Raw genomic sequence first — 19,822 nt, 5'->3', positions numbered from 1 at the left:
TCCTGCTCTTCTGATGCTGCTTGGCCTGCTGTGTTCATCCAGCTCTACACCTTGTTATCTCGAGAGATCATAGTTATAGGTAAAGAGGGAGCAGGTTTAAAACAGATAGAAATTACTACTCTCAAAGGATTGTGAACTTGTGGAATTCACTATCCCAGACTACAGTGATTACTGGGAAACTGAATAAATTTAAGGGGGAGATAGACAGTTTTAATTAATAACGGGTTAAAAAAGTCATCGGAAATGGGCAGGAAAGTGGAGTTGTGGCCAAGATGAAATCAGATGTTGCTTGGCCTGCTGTGTTCATCCAGCCTCACATTTTATTATCTTGGAATTCTCCAGCATCTGCAGTTCCCATTATGTCTGATACTATTTTAACCTCACTGCGAAGCCTCTTCCAGGGATGCCTAACCTGAAGAAGTTACCCTCTTCCCTCCGGACCAACCTCAGGGAATCTCTCTCCCATTGCAACTCTCTTGTAATCTCTTCGGCCTTGAAACTGCTGGACCATGTCCTGAAGCAAACCAGGTACCACAGCCACATCACCTTCCTCAGCACCTGCCTACGGAACCAGATCATCCCCAAGGGACTACAGTCCACATTTCAGCCTTCCCAATTTGGCCCCAACCGTGACCACCTCTACACCCAGAATATTCAGACCCTTCAGAAGCGTTTCAGCCCAGCTCTTCCCCCCCACCCACTGCATCCCAATACCAGTCCAACCTGTCTCTGCCTCCCTAACCGGTTCTTCCTCTCACCCATCCCTTCCTCCCACCCCAAGCCGCACCCCCATCTACCTACTAAACTCATCCCACCTCCTTGACCTGTCCGTCTTCCCTGGACTGACCTATCCCCTCCCTACCTCCCCACCTATACTCTTTCCACCTATCTTCTTTACTCTCCATCTTCGGTCCACCTCCCCCTCTCTCCCTATTTATTCCAGTTCCCTCTCCCCATCCCCCTCTCTGATGAAGGGTCTAGGCCCGAAACGTCAGCTTTTGTGCTCCTGAGATGCTGCTTGGCCTGCTGTGTTCATCCAGCCTCACATTTTATTATCTTCAACTAGGAGTGGAACAGGTTTGAGAGACTGAATTGCCATTTCCAGCTCCTAATTCTTATGTTAATGTAAGTTCCAATTCCTCAGCCCCTTTCTTGTTCAGTGTTATTTTCAAATTTGGCTAGCTTGAGTTGTTTCTCAACATGAGTTATTTATGTAGAAATGGTAGTTGCCCTTGGCTTCTGCTTTACCTTATCCCTCATTTTGATATATGTCTGTACTTGTTGCTATGTACTTTTCAAATTTGTCAACCATAGACAGCATCCCCACCGGATAATTAGCCTTTTAGATGGAACTTCGTCAAACATTTTTAAAATGCCATCAACCACATTCAGCAGCTGTCCAAAGTCCATTGGATTGCCATTTCCTCAAAGAGTAAGAGTTGTATCATACAGTATGGAAATTGACTGTTCAGCTCAACTTATCCATGCTGACTAAGTTTCCTAAACTGAACGTGTCCCATTTGCCTGCATTTGGCCCGTATCCCTCCAAACCTTTCCTATCCATGTACCTGTCAAAGTATCTTTTAAATGTTGTAATTGTACTCATCTCCACTGCTTCCTCTGGCAGCTTGTTTCATATTTGTGCCATCCTTTGTGAAAATGTTACCCCTTAGGGCACTTTTAAATCTTGCCCCTCTCACCCTAAACCTGTGTCCTCTAATTTTGGACTCCCTACCCTGGGAAAAAATACCTGACTATTCACTATCATGCTACTTATGATTTTATTAGCCTCTAAGATCATCCCTCCGCCTCCTACACTCCAGGGAAAGACGTCCCAGCCTATCCAGCTTCTCCTTAAAACTCAAACCCTTCAGTCTAAGAAACATTCTTGTAAATCTTTCTTGCACCCTTTTCAGTTTAATAACATCCTTATAGCAAGGCGATCATAATTGTAAAACCAAAAGAACTGCAAATCTGTAAGTCAGAAACAAAAACAGAAATTGCTGGAAAAGCTCAGCAGGTCTGATAGCATCTGTGAAAAGAAATCAGAGTTTATGGTTCAGGGCTGGTGACCTTACCTCAGAACTGATGGTAGTTGGGAAAGTGTCAGTTTATATGCAGAAGGTAGGGTGGGAGGAGAGTAAGGATTAAAAGATAGGCAGGGATAGAGCTCAAAGAGAGAGAAGACAGAGAGAGAGAATTTGGACTGACAGAGGAGCGGATAATGACCTGACTGAGGAAAGTGAACAGCTGTTAATGGCTAACAATAGGTAGTGTGTAATGGCAGACTACATGAAAGCAAGGCCTGGTGCGTGGTATAGGAGGCTAGGACATGGGATGGTTGTGGTCCTAAAATAATTGAACTCAATATTGAGTCCACTATTGTATGTGATACTCCAAATATGGCCTGTGACATGACATTCTAACTCGTGTACTCAGTGCTCTGACAGATGAAAGCAAGTCTTCCAAATACCACCTTCACTAACCTGTCTACCTATGATACCACTTTCAAGGAATTATGGGCCTGCACTCCTAGGTCCCTCTATTCAGCAACACTACCCAGGGCCCTACCATTAACTGTATAAGTCCACCCGTTGAAGGCTTTGGAGTAGATTTGTAGCTCGGGCTGTGGATGTTGCGGTTGGTTGGCTCGTCGAGCTGATTCGTTGTTCCGCAGATGTTTCATTATCTTGTTGGGTAACATCATCAGTGCAGCCTCTGATGAAGCGCCATTGTGTTTTCTTGCCTGGTTTTTAAACTCTGGAGTCCTTTGAGCTGGATTACCTCACTACCGGTTTTTCTTAGCAATGGAGTGTATACAGGGTCGAGTTCTATGTGTTTGTTGATGGCTTTCTTCATGGAGTACCAGGCTTCTAGGAACTCCCTTGCCTGTCTCTGTTTTGCTTGTCCCAGGCCGTCTTCTACTGTCGAGCCAATTTTGTATCTATTTGGCTAGCTCTCCCTGGATCCCATGTAATCTAACCTTACTAACCAGTCTATCATGCAGAACCTTGTTGAAGGCCTTGCTCAAGTCCATTCAGACAATGCCTACTGTCATCTCTTCAAAAAGCTTTGAGAGATGCACTTTCTCATGCAGAAAGCCAAGTTGACTATCCCTAAGCAGGGTCTTTGCCTTTCCAAATGCATGTAGATCCTGTCTCTCAGAATATCCTCCAACAACTTACCCACCACTGACGTCATGCTCATTGATCTGCAGTTCCCTGGGTTTTCCTTATTTCTTAAATAATAGCACAACATTAGCCATCCTCCAGTCTTCTGGACCTCATCTGTGGCTATTGATGATACTAATACTTCTGGGAGCGGCCAAACAATTTTATAGCTTCCCACAATGCACCTGATCAGGTCCCAGGGATTTATCTACGTTTTTCATGTGTTTTGAGACCTCCAGCACCACCTCTTCTGTAATGTGGACTCATTTCATAGAACATAGAACAATACAGCACAGTACAGACCCTTTAGCCCACAGTGCTGTGCTGACCTATTATCCTACCCTACCCTGCATACCCTGCATTTTACTATCATCCATGTGCCTATCCAAAAGTCACTTAAATGTCCCTCATGCATCTGACTCCACTACCACCGCTGGCGGTGCATTCAACGCACCCACCATTCTCAGTGTAAAGAATCTACTTCTGACATCTCCCGTATGCCTTCGTCCAGTCACCTTAAAATTATCCTCCCTCATGATAGTCATTTCTGCCCTTGGGAAAAGTCTCTGGCTATCCCTTCTATCTATGCCCCTCATCATCTGTACACCTCTATCAAGTTACCTGTCATCCTACATAACTCCAATGACCAAAGCCCTAGCTCCCTCAACCTTTCTTTATAAGACCTGCCCTCCAGTCCAGGCAGCATCCAGGTAAATCTCCTCTGAACCCCCTCTAAAGCTTCCACATCCTTCCTATAATGAGGCAACCAGAGCTGAACACAATATTTCAAGTGTGGTCTAACCACTGTTTTATAGAGCTGCAGCATAACCTGGCAGCTCTTAAACTCAATTCTCCTGCCAATGAAAGCCAACACACCATACGCCTTCTTAACAACCCTATCAACTTGGGTGGCAACTTTGAGGGGTCTATGGATGTGGACCCCAAGGTCCCTCTGTTTCTCCACACTGCCAAGAATCCTGCCATTAACCCTGTATTCTGCATTCAAAATTGACCTTCCAAAATGAATCACTTCATACTTTTTTCCAGGTTGAATTCCATTTGGCACTTTTGCCCAGCTCTGCATCCTGTCTGTCTTATTGCAACCTACAACAGCCCTCCACACTATCCACAACTCCACCAACCTTTGTGTCATCAGTGAACCTACTAGCCCACCCTTCCACTTCCTTGTCCAAGTCATTTATGAAGATTACAAAGAGCAGAGGCCCCAGACATTTCCCTGGGGAACACCACTGGCCACCGAGCTCCATCTGAATACTTTCCATCTGCATACTTGAGATATCACTATTTATTTCCTCAAGTTCCATAGCTTCTTTGTTTTTTTTCTCCACAGTAAATACTGGGGTGATATATTTGTTTAGTATCTCGCCCATCTCCTGTGGTCCCACATTGATGGCCTCATTGATTCTCTCCCTTGTTACTGTTATGCTCTCAATGTACTTGTGAAATGTCTTTGGATTCTCCTTAACCTTATTTGCCAAAGCTATCCCATAATTCCCCTTTTTGCCCTTCTGATTTCCCACTTAAGTATACTCCTACACCACCTACCTGACGTACGCCGCCTCCATTTTCTTGACCAGAAACTCCAGATCTCCAATCATCCGGTGTTCCCTACTCCTGCAAGCCTTATCCTTCACACTGACAAGATCATGCTGTCCGTGAACTGTCATTACCTCACTTTTGAAACCCTCCCACTTGACAAATGTCTCTTTACCAGCAAACACTGGCCCCCAATCAGTTTTTGAAAATTCCAATCTAATACCATTAAAATTGGCATTGCCCCAGTTTAGAACTATAACTTTCAGACCAGGTCTGTCCTTTTTCATAACTATTTTTAAAACTAATTGTATTATGGTCAATGGTCCCAAAGAGCTCCTCAATAACAACTCAGCCACTTGCCCTGCCTTATTTCCCAAGAGGAGGTTGTGTTTTGCTCCTTCTTTCCTAGAGCCAATTACATATTGATTGAGAAGCTTTTCTTGAAAATTCCTCCCCATCTAAATCCTTAACACTATGGTGGACCCAGTCTATGTTTAGAAAGTTAAAATCTCCCACTATTAGAACCCTACTGCTTTCCAGCTATCTGTTGCCATTTTAGTCGTAAGGAATTCAATTGACTAAACATGAACAAATCAGTATTTTACTTCAACAGAAGCAAAATATTTTGGGTGCTGGAAGGAAAAGAGAAAATGTAGGAGAGCTTTCGATTTGGCAGCAACCGTGGAGAGACAAATCGAGTTAACATTTTGAATCTGATGTGACGATTCTCCAGATTGGTGCAGCCTTCGTGTCACATCAGAACCACATCAATGTGGTTTACTCTTAACCACCCTCTGGGCAATACTGGCTTAAACTATGATCCCCATGTCCTGTGGACAATTTTAAAAAATCACAAATCAAACTAAGTAATTTTTTTGATGCCATTTTGGTTCATAATCATTAGTGACTGCACTGCAAGGGTGTTGAGAGTTTTCTGGATTTGTCTGTCTGCTTGTGAATTCGGTGGGACTGCTTACAATGCATTCAAAACAATTTCCAACATTAGATATTACTCTGCAATTGGGCACCATTTGCTAAATTATCCTGTGTTCAAAAAATTAGACTGACAACCAATTTAGGATCATCAGTTCGGCTCTCTGTGGAGGTTATTTCTTTGTCCTGGAAGCTAGGCTTTTAACATGCAGGACTCTATTCTTCACAGAACATACACATCCATTGCACTTGTTTAAACTTGACAAAATAGGTGACAGCCTTCTTCAGATCTTTCCTCATGGTAATGCCTTGACCAATTAAAATCAGCCCACCTGGCTTGAAATTTAAACATTGTTTGGCAGCTGTCAGTTGTCATTATCTGGTGCATTTACTATGGCAATGCCTCCAGCAGTAGATCTGAATTATTGTGCAGCATAAATATTGTTTTCCCCTTTTTACCTTGGCATTTCTTGTGTATTGCCTTGATGAGTGCAAGGTGAAAATTTTCAAATCTTGTTATTCAAATGCAGCAAAATAAGCTTAATGGTTTGTTTCATGAGTAACAGAACTTGTTTGAATTCGGAATGTTTTTGAATTGCTTGCATTTAACAGGGGAAAGTAAGTTGAACAAAACTAAATTATCTAACTTTAAAAAAAACTCAAGAAAAATAATGGGGCAACTGTATTTGTGTTAAAATTCAGGAGAGGCAATGCCTCGTGGTATTATTGATAGACTTGTAATCCATTAGAGATGAGTGATAAAGCATCACATGAAGGCTAGACCAAATGAGGATAGCAGTTTCCTGTCAAAAAGGCATCCCCAGGTTAAAGTACTGGGGACCCATGTTTGAATCCTAACACAGCAGATGTTGAAATTTGACTTTAACAAAAATCTGAAATTAAGAATTTATTGATGATCATGTCGATTGAAAGGAAAAGCCCATCTGGTTCATTGATGCCTTTCTGGCAGGAAACTGCTAGCCTCATTTGGTCTAACCTACATGAGATGCTTTATCACCCATCTCTAATTGTCCATAGGCTAATTAATGCATGCCTAGCCAGTGACAGTCCCATCCTTTAGATGGATAACTTAAAGACAAATCCAGTAATTTATTTAGGCCACGGCCTTTTTTTAAATAAAAAGGAGTACTTTGTTTGCTAGGAATGTAGGCTGATTCTTCAGCAGGTGGAAATATTTATCTAGAGTCTCTTTTTATGATGTATTTTGCATCTATTGTCTGCAGTCATAGAGTAATACAGAATGGGAACAGCCCCTTTGGCCCAAACTGGTCCATGTTGACTATGGTGACCACTCAGTTCATTCCAATTGCCCACATTTGACCCATATTCCTCTAAATCTTTCCCATCCATGTACCTATCCAAATGTTTTTTAAATGTTGCTATTGTACCTGCCTCAACCTCTTTCTCTGGTAGCCCATTCCATACGCACACCACTCTCTGCGTGAAGAAGTTGCCCCTCAGCTCCTTCTTAAATCTTTCCCCTCCCACCTTAAACCTATGCCCTCTAGTTTTCAATTCCCCATCCCTGGCAAAAAGACAGTATGCATTCATCTTATGCCTCTCATGTTTTTATACACCTCTGAGGTCACCCCTTATTCTCCTACGTTCCAAAGAATAAAATCCTATCCTGGCCAACCTCTCCCTATAATTCATCCCTACTAGTTCTGGCAACATCCTTGTAAATGTTCTTTGCGCACTTTTCAGTTTAACTATACCCTCTATTATTTGCACGGTCATCTGAAGATTCATACTTAAACTGCCTCCATAACTAGGTGTCAACTGACCTAAAATGCTTATGCTTAGGTGTAATCTGTTGCGCATATAGAACATAGAACATTACAGCACAGTGCAGGCCCTTCGGCCCTCGATGTTGTGCTGACCTGTCATACCGATCTCAAGCCCATCTAACCTACACTATTCCATGTACATCCATATGCTTGTCCGTATATTAAACAAACTGTCTAGTGGACATGAGTTCATGCCTGGGTTCAAATAGACATATTTCATAGACGAGCCAGTACAATCAAGAGATGTTATTCCTGTATCAGTAGCTTTTTTCCAGATGCTTTTCTCCCCTTTCTCCTATAACCTGCAATTGGTTGCATGTTAATAAGTTTGTTGCTTCCTGCACATGATATAAGTAAGGCAGTGCTTTATGGTAGTCGCCATCATTAGAAATAAATTTCATTCCAGCAGAGGCAGACGGCCTGAACGTTGGCTTACTAGAGCCAAAGTTGTGCAATGTCTTGTTATGAACAAAGTGATTAGATAAGTTGTTTAACAAAAATTAAATCCTATCTTTTGATAGTGCTATCAGTATTATATGCAATGTGAATTTATGGATCATTCCTCTCCTTCTGTTCTCTCATGCTATCAGCACCATTGCCATTCAACAATTCAAAATGACAAAGACTTAGGTGCTGCTATTAAAAGTCATAAAGTGTGTATTCGTAATATTTGAAAATAATTCCTAATATTTTGAGAACGCTCTCCTTATTGATAGGAAAATAAAGTGCTTAGTCTCAGCATTGAACTCACCTGAATGAATGTTGAATTTCTAAGTGACATTTTCCATGTAGCTGTTAGAAAGCTGGATAGAAACTTACTGGACACTTAATGAGCATGCGCGAATATGCTGTTGTTGCTCTGTAAAACTGTTGTTAAAGTCCAACTCAGTCCAAAAATGCCCACCAGGTTTTAACTTTGCAATTTTAATACCTCTTTCCACATATCCAACTAACATTTAAAGTTTGTACTTCATTCAAACCATTAAAAACAAATTCCTTCCAGTATAAAAGACAGTTACCTTCTAAAGAGGCAATACAAACGTGAGTGAATGTAAACACATCAGTCTTAAAAGATACCCTCCAAGAATGACAACAGTAAGCATTTAAGTAGCTTGCAGCAGGACTCTTTTGGATCAGGCAGAGTCAGTGTTTTGTGAAAGAGAAATGTTTAATTTTTATACTACTTTGAGGAAACAACAAAATCAAAGAAACCTATGACAAATGCACATTGCTTGAGAAACTGGCAGCATCTGTTGAGAGACAAGGATTGAACGTTTCGAGTCTGGAATGATGCCTCTTCGATGGGTAACTCCTGCCTCTGAGATGATGTCCTCTGGTCTTAGACTATCCCACAAGGGGAAACAACCTCTCCACATATACCCTGAAAACTCACTGAGGTAAAAGTCAACATTCCATTTGTCTTTGCTATTACCTTCAGCTTCCTGCAGTTTTTTTTCTCCATTTAAATAGTATTCACCTCATATATTCTTCCTGACAAAGTGCATAACCTTGCATTTTCCCATCTGATGTTGCATCTGCAGAGTTTTTGAAAACTGGAAAGGGTGCTGAAAAGACTGATGAAGATGTTACAGATTCAGGAGGGTTTGATTTATATGGAGAAGCTGAACAGGCTGGGACTTTTTTCCCCTGGAACATAGGAGGTTGAGGGATGACCTTGTGAAGATTTATAAAACCATGACAGGCAGAGATAAATGAATAGCCATGGTCTTTTCCCCCAGCGTAGGGGAGTCCAAAACCAGAGGGTGTAGAGTTAAGATGAGAGGGGAAACATTTTAAGTGGGCCCTGAGGAGTAACAATTTCACACAGGGTGGTGCGCAAATGGAACGAGCTGCCAGAGGAGGTGGTAGGAGTGAGTACAATTACAACATTTAAAAGACGTTTGGACTGTCTGATGAATAGGAAATGTTTAGAGGGACGTGGGCCAAATGCAGGCAAATAGAACTGGTTCAGTTTGGAAAAACTGGTTGGCATGAACAACTTAGACAAAAGGGTCTGTTTCTGTACTGTCTGACCCGGACTTTCTTATCTCTCTGTAGATTCCATGTGTCATTCTCACTACTTGCCTTTCCATCTATTTTTGTGACGTTTGCAAACTTGACAATAGTACAACTATTCACTGATGCATCCAACTCTGTTGAGACCCCTATAGTTTCTGCTGCTACTGAAAGAAACCAAAGCCCAGATATCTAGATCTGTGAGAGCTGGCCACACCCATTCAGGATGTTATTTTTAAAAAAAAAAGTCCCAAGGCACCTCAAGCTCTTTACTGAGGGGAGCTTCAGTAGCCAGCTTGATATTGTGCTGTTAAACCCCTCCTTCAAATAACGAAGTTCAAAATAACCTCTTAAAATGACAACATCACTGAAGATTTGAGCTTCAGAAGTAGATGTGTGCATTGTCAGGCAGCTCCAGTCCAACTACAAATACTGGCATCAACCTGCTAATTTAAAAAAATACAGGTATGCCCTGATGTAAAAACCAGGACATCTAATCTGGGCAACTGTATCCTCAATCATCAGAAAATTTATGGAACGTAGTTCATTGACATTGTTGAAGAAACCCAGGCGACTGTGCGGAGTTTGCACGTTCTCCCCATGTTTGCATGGGTTTCCTCCAGGTGCTCTGGTTTCCTCCCACAGTCCAAAGATCTGCAGGCTAGGTGGATTGGCCATGCTAAATTGCCTGTAATGTTCGGCTGTGTGTGGGTTATAGCGGGATGGGTCTGGGTGGGCTGCTGCAAGGGGCGTGTGGACTTGTTTGGCCGAAGGCCCTGTTTCCACACTCTAGAGAATCTGTACATTATTGTACAAAATGCGGAGGAATGGAATTGTGGGAGATATAGCAGTTTGGGTCGGAAATTGGCTTGCTGAAAGAAGACAGAGGGTGGTAGTTGATGAGAAATGTTCATCCTGGAGAGCAGTTACTAGTGGTGGACCGCAAGGATCGGTGTTGGGTCCACTGCTGTTTGTCATTTTTATAAATGACCTGGATGAGGGCATAGAACGATGGGTTAGTAAATTTGCAGACGACACTAAGGTCTGTGGAGTTGTGGATAGTGACGAAGGATGCTGTAGGTTGCAGAGAGACATAGATAAGCTGCAGATTAGCTTTTATTAATAGAGGGATCGAGTTCCGGAACCAAGAGGTTATGGTGAAGCTGTACAAAACTCTGGTGCGGCTGCACTTGGAGTATTGTGTACAGTTCTGGTCACCGCATTATAAGAAGGATGTGGAAGCTTTGGAAAGGGTGCAGAGGAGATTTACTAGGATGTTGCCTGGTATGGAGGGAAGGTCTTACGAGGAAAGGCCGAGGGACTTGAGGCTGTTTTCATTAGCGAGAAGAAGGTTGAGAGGTGACTTAATTGAAACATTTAAAATAATCAGAGGGTTAGATAGGCTCTCCCTATCCACCCTTTTTCCTTGGTTGGTGACGGCGAGCACGAGGGGGCATAGCTTTAAATTGAGGGTGAAAGATATAGGACAGATGTCAGAGGTTGTTTCTTTACTTGGAGAGTAGTAGGGGAATGGAACGCTTTGCCTGCAACGGTAGTAGATTCGCCAACTTTAGGTACATTTAAGTCGTCATTGGATAAGCATATGGACGTACATGGAATAGTGTAGGTTAGATGGGCTTGAGATCGGTATGACGGGTTGGCACAACATCGAGGGCCGAAGGGCCTGTACTGTGGTGTTATGTTCTATGTTCTATGTAATCTAATCTAACAAAAAAGCACTCCATAACAATGACCTGCTTATTGATGCTAAATTTGTGTCCTACTAGGGCTGCTTGGTTGTAAACCTTATCTCAACCTTTGTACTAAAATAGAAATGTGAGTGAGCGCTATTATTGTCAAAGTAGCATTTGACAAAATATTGTATCAAGGATCTCTCGCAAAACTGAAGTCAGTTGGAGATAACAAGGTGTAGAGCTGGATGAACACAGCAGGCCAAGCAGCATCTTAGGAGCAGGAAAGCTGACATTTCTGGTTGATATCTCGGATTCTCCAGCATCTGCAGTTCCTATAATCTCAGTTGGAGTTGAGCCGAAACTCCTTCAATGGCTAAAGTCATATCTAGGACAAAGGAAGGTGGTTATTACTGTTGGAAGCTAATCAGCCCGGCCTTTGGACATCACTCCATGAGCTCCTCAATAATATCTTTGGTTCAACAATCTTCAGCAACTGCATCAAGGACCTTCCTTTATCACAAGTCGGGAGTATGGATGATTGCAGATGTTCTGTACCGTTTGTGACTTCTCAGATACTGAAACAGTTTGTGCCGACTTCAAAAAACCTGGATGCTATTTAGGCTTCATCCTGTAAAGTGACAAGTAACGTTCACACAACACGTGCTAGGAAATGATCGTCTTCGAGAAAAATGTAAACATCTCATTTACGTTCAGTGGTGCCACCATCACATATTAACCTTTTCCGTCAGTACCCCGAGGTTACTGTTGACCTGGAAACTTGATGATTTGCAAAGCAGAAATTGTGTGTCATGGAATGCATTCCATTTAACTGGATGAGTGCAGCTCCAGCAGCAAATGAAGCTCAACATCAATCAGGATGAAGTGCTTTTGGTGGCAGTTCTTGCAGCATAAATACATTGTAGCAATAGTGTGTATTAATTTGCCAAACTTATTCTTCAGATCTTGCAAACCTGTAATCCCTTCCACCTGCAAGGAGAGAGACTGCAGATGCAAAGAAATCTACAAATCTCTCGCCATCCTGAATTGGAGCTAGATCACTGTTGCTTCACAGTTACTGGTTCAAAACTCTGGAACTTCCTTTCTGACAGTAATATGGGTGTATCTATATAGGATGACCTACCTGCAGGCGTTCAAAAATGTGGTCCACCTGTTACCTCCTTCAAGGTAATTAGTGGTGGGCAACAAACACTGGCTGATTTGTGACACTTGCATCAAATGAATAAATTTTTAAAAATTTTGAGAAACTATTTAAATTTGAGCTTTTGGCATGTACTGCACATCCACACATAACTAAGTGAAAAATTCAGAGAATGTCATGCGGTAGACACATGGTCTTGACCTGGAAGCGAATACCAATTTTGTGGATTGCTGAATTACTGCTAGCCAATGCGGATGAAACTTGAGTCAGTGTGATTTGTTATTTGTGTCTGTAGAGTATGATGTCCTTCTAAAAATTATTTTAAAATGTTGCATTGTATTCTGAGAGTGACGAGCCTGCTGATCCGGGTCACCATGACCTTTTAAAGATAATTGGCAAGCTAAGCTCCAGAGGGATGCTTGGTTGTGTAGAATCCAATTTGTATAGCACTTTTCAATGACCTCTAAATTTATGTGCTTTTTTTCTTTGCTTCATTCTTGAATTTCTTGAAGGACTTTGCTAAATTCCATCTTAAAGAACTATTAATTTATGGCTTGATCCTCCTGTGAGAGGATCAGGGGCAGGGTCTGGAAAAGGCATGGCCTACTTATTTCCAGGCACAGAATTGATGGAGCTTATGTGGTTATGAATTCCTTTTGTGTGACTTGGATCAAAAGTATGAACAGTAGTTCTGATTGCAGCAACAGGGACACAAATAGAGGCCATGTCTTACAGTAAAGTTAGACTGTCATTCAGCCCCCTGTAGCTTATCAGTTGGGTTGACATCCGTATCAGTTTTAGGCAACACATCACTAAAGTATTTTAGGCTATAATTGAAGAAAACGCCATCAAATTGATTCACGTAAATGAAGTTTAAGTTGGGTGAAACTTTTCTTGCCTTGGAAAAACTGTCTTTTTAGATTAATATAACTTATTTTCTATTTCAGTGTAGGAGAGAAGAACACACTGTGAAAGAAATTGGGAATAATTCAAGATGCTTTTATAATTTTTGGAAATTACTTTCTGAAATATTGCTCCTTATTCCTCTTTTTTTTGTGATTCATTTTGTAGAATTTAGAGAGTTGTCTCATTGAAAGTTTGAAAATTCTTAAAGGGTCGATGCCGAAAGTATGACCCTCTGAGAGGTGTTAAGAGCCACAAGTGCCTCAGTCTTCATATAAGGGGCAAGCCATTTTGGACTGAGATGAGGAATCATTTATTTAGTTGGAGGATGGTGGATCTTTCTGGAGTATTCTGTACTCCACAGGGCTGTAGAACCTCAGTCATTCAGTGTATTCAAGATAGAAATCGATCAATTTCCAGATACTTATGCCATTAAGATGCATTGGCTAGGGTAGGAAACTTGATCATCAGCCATGACCTAGAATGTTGGTGCAGATTTGGGGCGCTGAAATGTCCTACTGCAGTTTCTGTATTACTATGCTGCACTTGAGTTGGAGAAACATAGAATTGCAATTACAACTGATGGAAATATTTATTCAATAGAAACATGGTATTCACAGGTGAATGGAAATGAATAATGAGCAATAATTTTATCTTTCCACAATTCTGTTCATAATTCTCCACGACCTTAGCTTACTCTGCTTAACTTCCTATTTTTGTCATCATTCTTCAAAATGCTGAAAATAACAATGATTGGAGCTTGATGAACATAATTTTGGAAAACCTGAGATTGCTTTGCTGTTCTAGCAGAAGTATTTATGATGTCATTTGTACCACTTTAAAATCTAAAGCAGCTGTAGCTTACTATTCTCTAACTCTTTCCAGGTCGTGGGCCTTTATCGTCTTTGTGGCTCTGCAGCTGTTAAGAAAGAACTTCGAGAAGCTTTTGAACGTGATAGTAAGGCTGTTGGCTTATCTGAAAACCTGTATCCAGATATCAATGTCATTACAGGTAAATGTGTTGCAGATTCACTGCTTTTATGTGTTTGACTAATACTGGTGTATACTTTATAGGGGCTTGTTGCAAAAATAAGGAGCTCCTGAAATGCCTAGTCCATGGTTTGTTACTGCATACTCAGTGTTTATTATTATTGCATTCCTGGTAATAGAATTAATTGTGTTTAACTGAACACAATTGAAGAATTCTATTGGTGATAATGGGAACTGCAGATGCTGGAGAATCCAAGATAATAAAGTGTGAAGCTGAATGAACACAGCAGGCCAAGCAGCATCTCAGGAGCACAAAAGCTGACGTTTCGGGCCTAGACTCTTCATCAGAGAAGGGGATGGGGTGAGGGTTCTGGAATAAATGGGGAGAGGGGGGGAGGCGGACCGAAGATGGAGAGAAAAGAAGATAGGTGGAGAGTAGAGTATAGGTGGGGAGGTGGGGGGGGGGGATACGTCCATCCAGGGAAGACAGACAGGTCAAGGAGGTGGGATGAGGTTAGTAGGTAGGAAATGGAGGTGCGGCTTGGGGTGGGAGGAAGGGATGGGTGAGAGGAAGAACAGGTTAGGGAGGCAGAGACAGGCTGGGCTGGTCTTGGGATGCAGTGGGGGGAGGGGAAGAGCTGGGCTGGTTTTGGGATGCGGTGGGGGAAGGGGAGATTTTGAAGCTGGTGAAGTCCACATTGATACCATTGGGCTGCAGGGTTCCCAAGCGGAATATGAGTTGCTGTTCCTGCAACCTTCGGGTGGCATCATTGTGGCACTGCAGGAGGCCCATGATGGACATGTCATCTAAAGAATGGGAGGGGGAGTTGAAATGGTTCGCGACTGGGAGGTGCAGTTGTTTGTTGCGAACCGAGTGGAGGTGTTCTGCAAAGCGATCGCCCCAATGTAGAGGAAGCCACACCGGGTACAATGGATACAGTATACCACATTGGCAGATGTGCAGGTGACCTCTGCTTAATATGGAAAGTCATCTTGGGGCCTGGGATAGGGGTGAGGGAGGAGGTGTGGGGGCAAGTGTAGCACTTCCTGCGGTTGCAGGGGAAGGTGCCGGGTGTGGTGGGGTTGGAGGGCAGTGTGGAACGAACAAGGGAGTCACTGAGAGAGTGGTCTCTCTGGAAAGCAGACAAGGGTGGGAATGGAAAAATTCTTGGGTGGTGAGGTCAGATTGTAGATGGCGGAGGTGTCGGAGGATGATGCGTTATATCCGGAGGTTGGTGGGGTGGTGGACCTCCTCCTACCGCCCCCTCGATCATGACCCCACACCCGAGCACCAAACCATCATCTCCAACACCATTCATGACCTCATCACCTCAGGGGACCTCCCACCCACAGCCTCCAACCTCATTGTTCCCCAACCCCACACGGCCTGTTTCTATCTCCTTCCCAAAATCCACAAACCTGCCTGCCCTGGTCGACCCATCGTCTCAGCCTGTTCCTGCTCCACCTATCTGGACTCCATTTTCTCCCCTTTGGTCCAGGAACTAACTACCTACGTCTGTTACACCACCCACGCCCTCCACCTCCTCCAGAACTTCCAATTCCCTAGCCCCCAACACCTCATTTTCACCATGGACGTCCAGCCCCTGTACACCTGTATTCCGCATGCAGATGGCCTCAAGGCCCTCCGCTTCTTCCTGTCCCGCAGGCCCGACCAGTCCCCCTCCACCGACACCCTCATCCGCCTAGCCGAACTCATCCTCATCCTCACCCTCAACAACTTCTCTTTCGATTCCTCCCACTTCCTACAGACAAAGTGGGTGGCCATGGGCACCCGCATGGGTCCCAGCTATGCCTGCCTCTTTGTAGGTTACGTGAAACAGTCCCTGTTCCGCACCTACACAGGCCCCAAACCCCACCTCTTCCTCCGTTACATTGAAGACTGTATCGGCGCTGCCTCTTGCTCCCCAGAGGAGCTCGAACAGTTCATCCACTTCACCAACACCTTCCACCCCAACCTTCAGTTCACCTGGGTCATCTCCAGCACATCCCTCACCTTCCTGGACCTCTCAGACTCCATCTCAGGCAACCAGCTTGTAACTGATGTCCATTTCAAGCCCACCGACTCCCACAGCTACCTAGAATACACTTCCTCCCACCCACCCTCCTGCAAAAATTCCATCCCCTATTCCCAATTCCTCCGCCTCCGCCGCATCTGCTCCCACGATGAGGCATTCCACGCCTGCACATCCCAGATGTCCAAGTTCTTCAAGGACCGCAACTTTCCCCCCACAGTGGTCGAGAACGCCCTTGACCGTGTCTCCCGTATTTCCCGCAACACATCCCTCACACCCCGCCCCCGCCACAACCGCCTAAAGAGGATCCCCCCGTTCTCTCTCACCACCTCACCAACCTCCGGATACAACACATCATCCTCCGACACTTCCACCATCTACAATCCGACCCCACCGCCCAAGACATTTTTCCATCCCCACCCTTGTCTGCTTTCCGGAGAGACCACTCTCTCCATGACACCCTTGTTCGCTCCACACTGCCCTCCAACCCCACCACACCCGGCACCTTCCCCTGCAACTGCAGGAAATGCTACACTTGCCCCCACACCACCTCCCTCACCCCTATCCCAGGCCCCAAGATGACTTTCCATATTAAGCAGAGGCTCACCTGCACATCTGCCAATGTGGTATACTGCATCCACTGTACCCGGTGTGGCTTCCTCTACATTGGGGAAACCAAGCGGAGGCTTGGGGACCGCTTTGCAGAACACCTCCACTCGGTTCGTAACAAACAACTGCACCTCCCAGTCGCGAACCATTTGAACTCCCCCTCCCATTCTTTAGATGACGTGTCCATCATGGGCCTCCTGCACTGCCGCAATGATGCCACCCGAAGGTTGCAGGAACAGCATCTCATATTCCGCTTGGGAACCCTGCAGCCCAATGGTATCAATGTGGACTTCACCAGCTTCAAAATCTCCCCTTCCCCCACCGCATCCCAAAACCAGCCCAGTTCGTCCCCTCCCCCCACTGCACCACACAACTAGCCCAGCTCTTCCCCTCTCCCCACTGCATCCCAAAACCAGCCCAGCCTGTCTCTGCCTCCCTAACCTGTTCTTCCTCTCACCCATCCCTTCCTCCCACCCCAAGCCGCACCTCCATTTCCTACCTACTAACCTCATCCCACCTCCTTGACCTGTCCGTCTTCCCTGGACTGACCTAACCCCTCCCATCTCCCTCTCCACCTATCTTCTTTTCTCTCCATCTTCGGTCCGCCTCCCCCTCTCTCCCTATTTATTCGAGAACCCTCACCCCATCCCCCTCTCTGATGAAGGGTCTAGGCCCGAAACGTCAGCTTTTGTGCTCCTGAGTTGCTGCTTGGCCTGCTGTGTTCATCCAGCTTCACACTTTATTATGAAGAATTCTATTGATTGTTAAACATCAGAATTATGTATATATCATGTCACAACAGTTTCTTAACTTTTGTAGCATTCCTGTTTCAATGTATATTGTGGTTAGAAAACATCTACAATTCACGTACTATAGGTGTTTATTTATAGCAAAGCTCCTCAATGCAACAATACTAATGAAAGCAGTACATGAGATCATAAGTAAGATGTACAAAGAACAAAAATCTTTATCCTATTTACGAGGTGTGTTAGAAGAATATTAGTGTTGGGCTTTCTTGGGCTGATGCTAATAATCCTCTGAAAACATCAAATTAAACCAGTTTGCTTTTGTGATTTCTGCTATACTTGTGTGTTAGCTCATCACTCATCATTTACCACTTGATTCCCAGTGACAGCCCCAGAGATTTAAAACAGGTAAAATATTGGTGATCCCTTCATTAGTGCAAGGTAAGTAATCACCCAATTTCACTAGTTATAAAGCTCAGTGATCTTATCAGGCACAATCAAGTTTGAAAGGGCAGATCTGTGATTGCATCACTGGACTTGTTAAGCAGTTTAATAAGCATTCCTTGCAAATGAACTTTGCCAGTGCCATTATTTCTTTTATTTTAACAAATCAAATGTCCATGCATGTATGGTGATCGTTGAATTGCAGAGAAATATTTTGTATAATCACTTGCAAAGTGAACTGCATTTCATGGTCAACAGAGAAGGTTGTAATCCAAGTTATTCTGCCTGAATTGTTCTTAGTTCTGCAACCCATCTCAAGCATTGTCATCTTCAAACTGTAGAAGTTTAATGTAAAGTATGATGATTTCCTGGTCATGATGAAGACGATTACAACATTTTACTAGTAATAACTTTCTCACAGCAACCTTAAATCTGTTGTTTTAGAGCAGTAACTTAGTATTCATTACTCTTGCAGTGCAAGTGGTAGGATTGCTGCAGCCGAAGATGAAATGAGAAGGGCTGCCTATTGCTTTAAGTCCTCATGAGCGTCCTATTCTGTCAAGATATACGCTAGCATTCTCACGTGATTGTTCTCTCCATCCATTCCATTTTGAGTAACACAGTTAGAAAAGAGCCTTGGGAAAGAGACCTCTTTGTATTCAAGAGTTTTTTTTAAAGTTCAGTTAGGGATGCACTTAACCATACAGTTTCTTCACAATTGTCAACAAAGAGCTTCCCCTTTTTGGGAAATGGGGTGGTGGGAATAGCTATCACATAAGACTTCAGTCTAGATAACAGTTCTTCTCTCAGTTAAGAGAAATCTATCTAGGTCAGAGTTGTAGCTGCCATAATAAAAAAACTCCAAAAAATTGACTCTATTCAAGGGTTGATATGTTTGAAGTCTTTACATAATGTCTGCAGCAATGGATTTTAAAAGTTCATTTGTCTTAAACAGCGATTTTGGAAATTGCCCACTTGCCTTTTATATCTAGATATTTATGCCAGGGACAGGAACTTGTTCAACTAATTTTGATTACCTCTAGCAGTCCCTCACCTGTTGCACATAGAAGTAACATATACCAGAACGAAACAGCTTTCTGTGAAAGTATGGTATTTCCTAGCATCTAGGTACTCTTCTTTGAGTTGTTTTACTGTGGTTGGTTCATGAGTTGGCAGACATTTCATTACCCTGCTGGGATATGAGGGATCCGTGTAGGAATTAGAGTTGCTTGTGGATAGCACTTTATCGTTTGGCGTAAGTTTCCCATTTCCAGGCCAGTTTGAGCATGTTGCCTCCATAGGTGTCTAATATTCTCAAGTAAACTTGTAGCTCGGGTTGTGGATGTTGTGCTTGCCGAGCTGGTTCATTAGTTTGCATTACCCAGCAGGATAATGAAATGTCTGCCAACTAGCTTGGCAAGCGAACTAACCACAGCATCCACAAGCTGAGCTCCAAATCTACTCAAGAATATTAGATGCCTATGGGCGCAACATGCTCAACTGGCCTGGAAATAGTAAGGTGAGTTATTGTTCACAAACTCCCGAGGTTTAGATCTGTTCTTGAAGCTACATTATTTACATGTCTGTCTATGTACATTTCTGGTCAAAGCAAATCCCCAGCATGTTGTTAGTGGAGGATTCTGTGATAGTATGATGTTGAATTTCTGGATGTGAGTTTGCTTGCTGAGCTGAAGGTTAGTTTTCAGACGTTTCGTCACCATTCCAGGTAACATCATCAGTGAGCCTCCAACGAAGCGCTG

General features: G+C 43.5%; 1 protein-coding gene across 1 annotated transcript in view; it reads left to right on the top strand.

Annotated features, from left to right (window-relative positions):
- syde2 (synapse defective 1, Rho GTPase, homolog 2 (C. elegans)) overlaps positions 1 to 19,822 on the top strand; it is a 183,483-nt gene that overhangs the window by 79,293 nt on the left and 84,368 nt on the right. The window contains exon 4 of the mRNA XM_048540040.2: positions 14,126 to 14,252. Coding sequence (XP_048395997.2) covers positions 14,126 to 14,252 — 127 coding nt within the window. The remainder of the gene's footprint in view (positions 1 to 14,125; positions 14,253 to 19,822) is intronic.

The sequence above is a fragment of the Stegostoma tigrinum genome, chromosome 8, assembly GCF_030684315.1.
Source record: "Stegostoma tigrinum isolate sSteTig4 chromosome 8, sSteTig4.hap1, whole genome shotgun sequence".
Taxonomy (NCBI): domain Eukaryota; kingdom Metazoa; phylum Chordata; class Chondrichthyes; order Orectolobiformes; family Stegostomatidae; genus Stegostoma; species Stegostoma tigrinum.
Note: the sequence above shows the minus strand (reverse complement) of the source record. Positions and strands in the feature narration are given on the sequence as shown.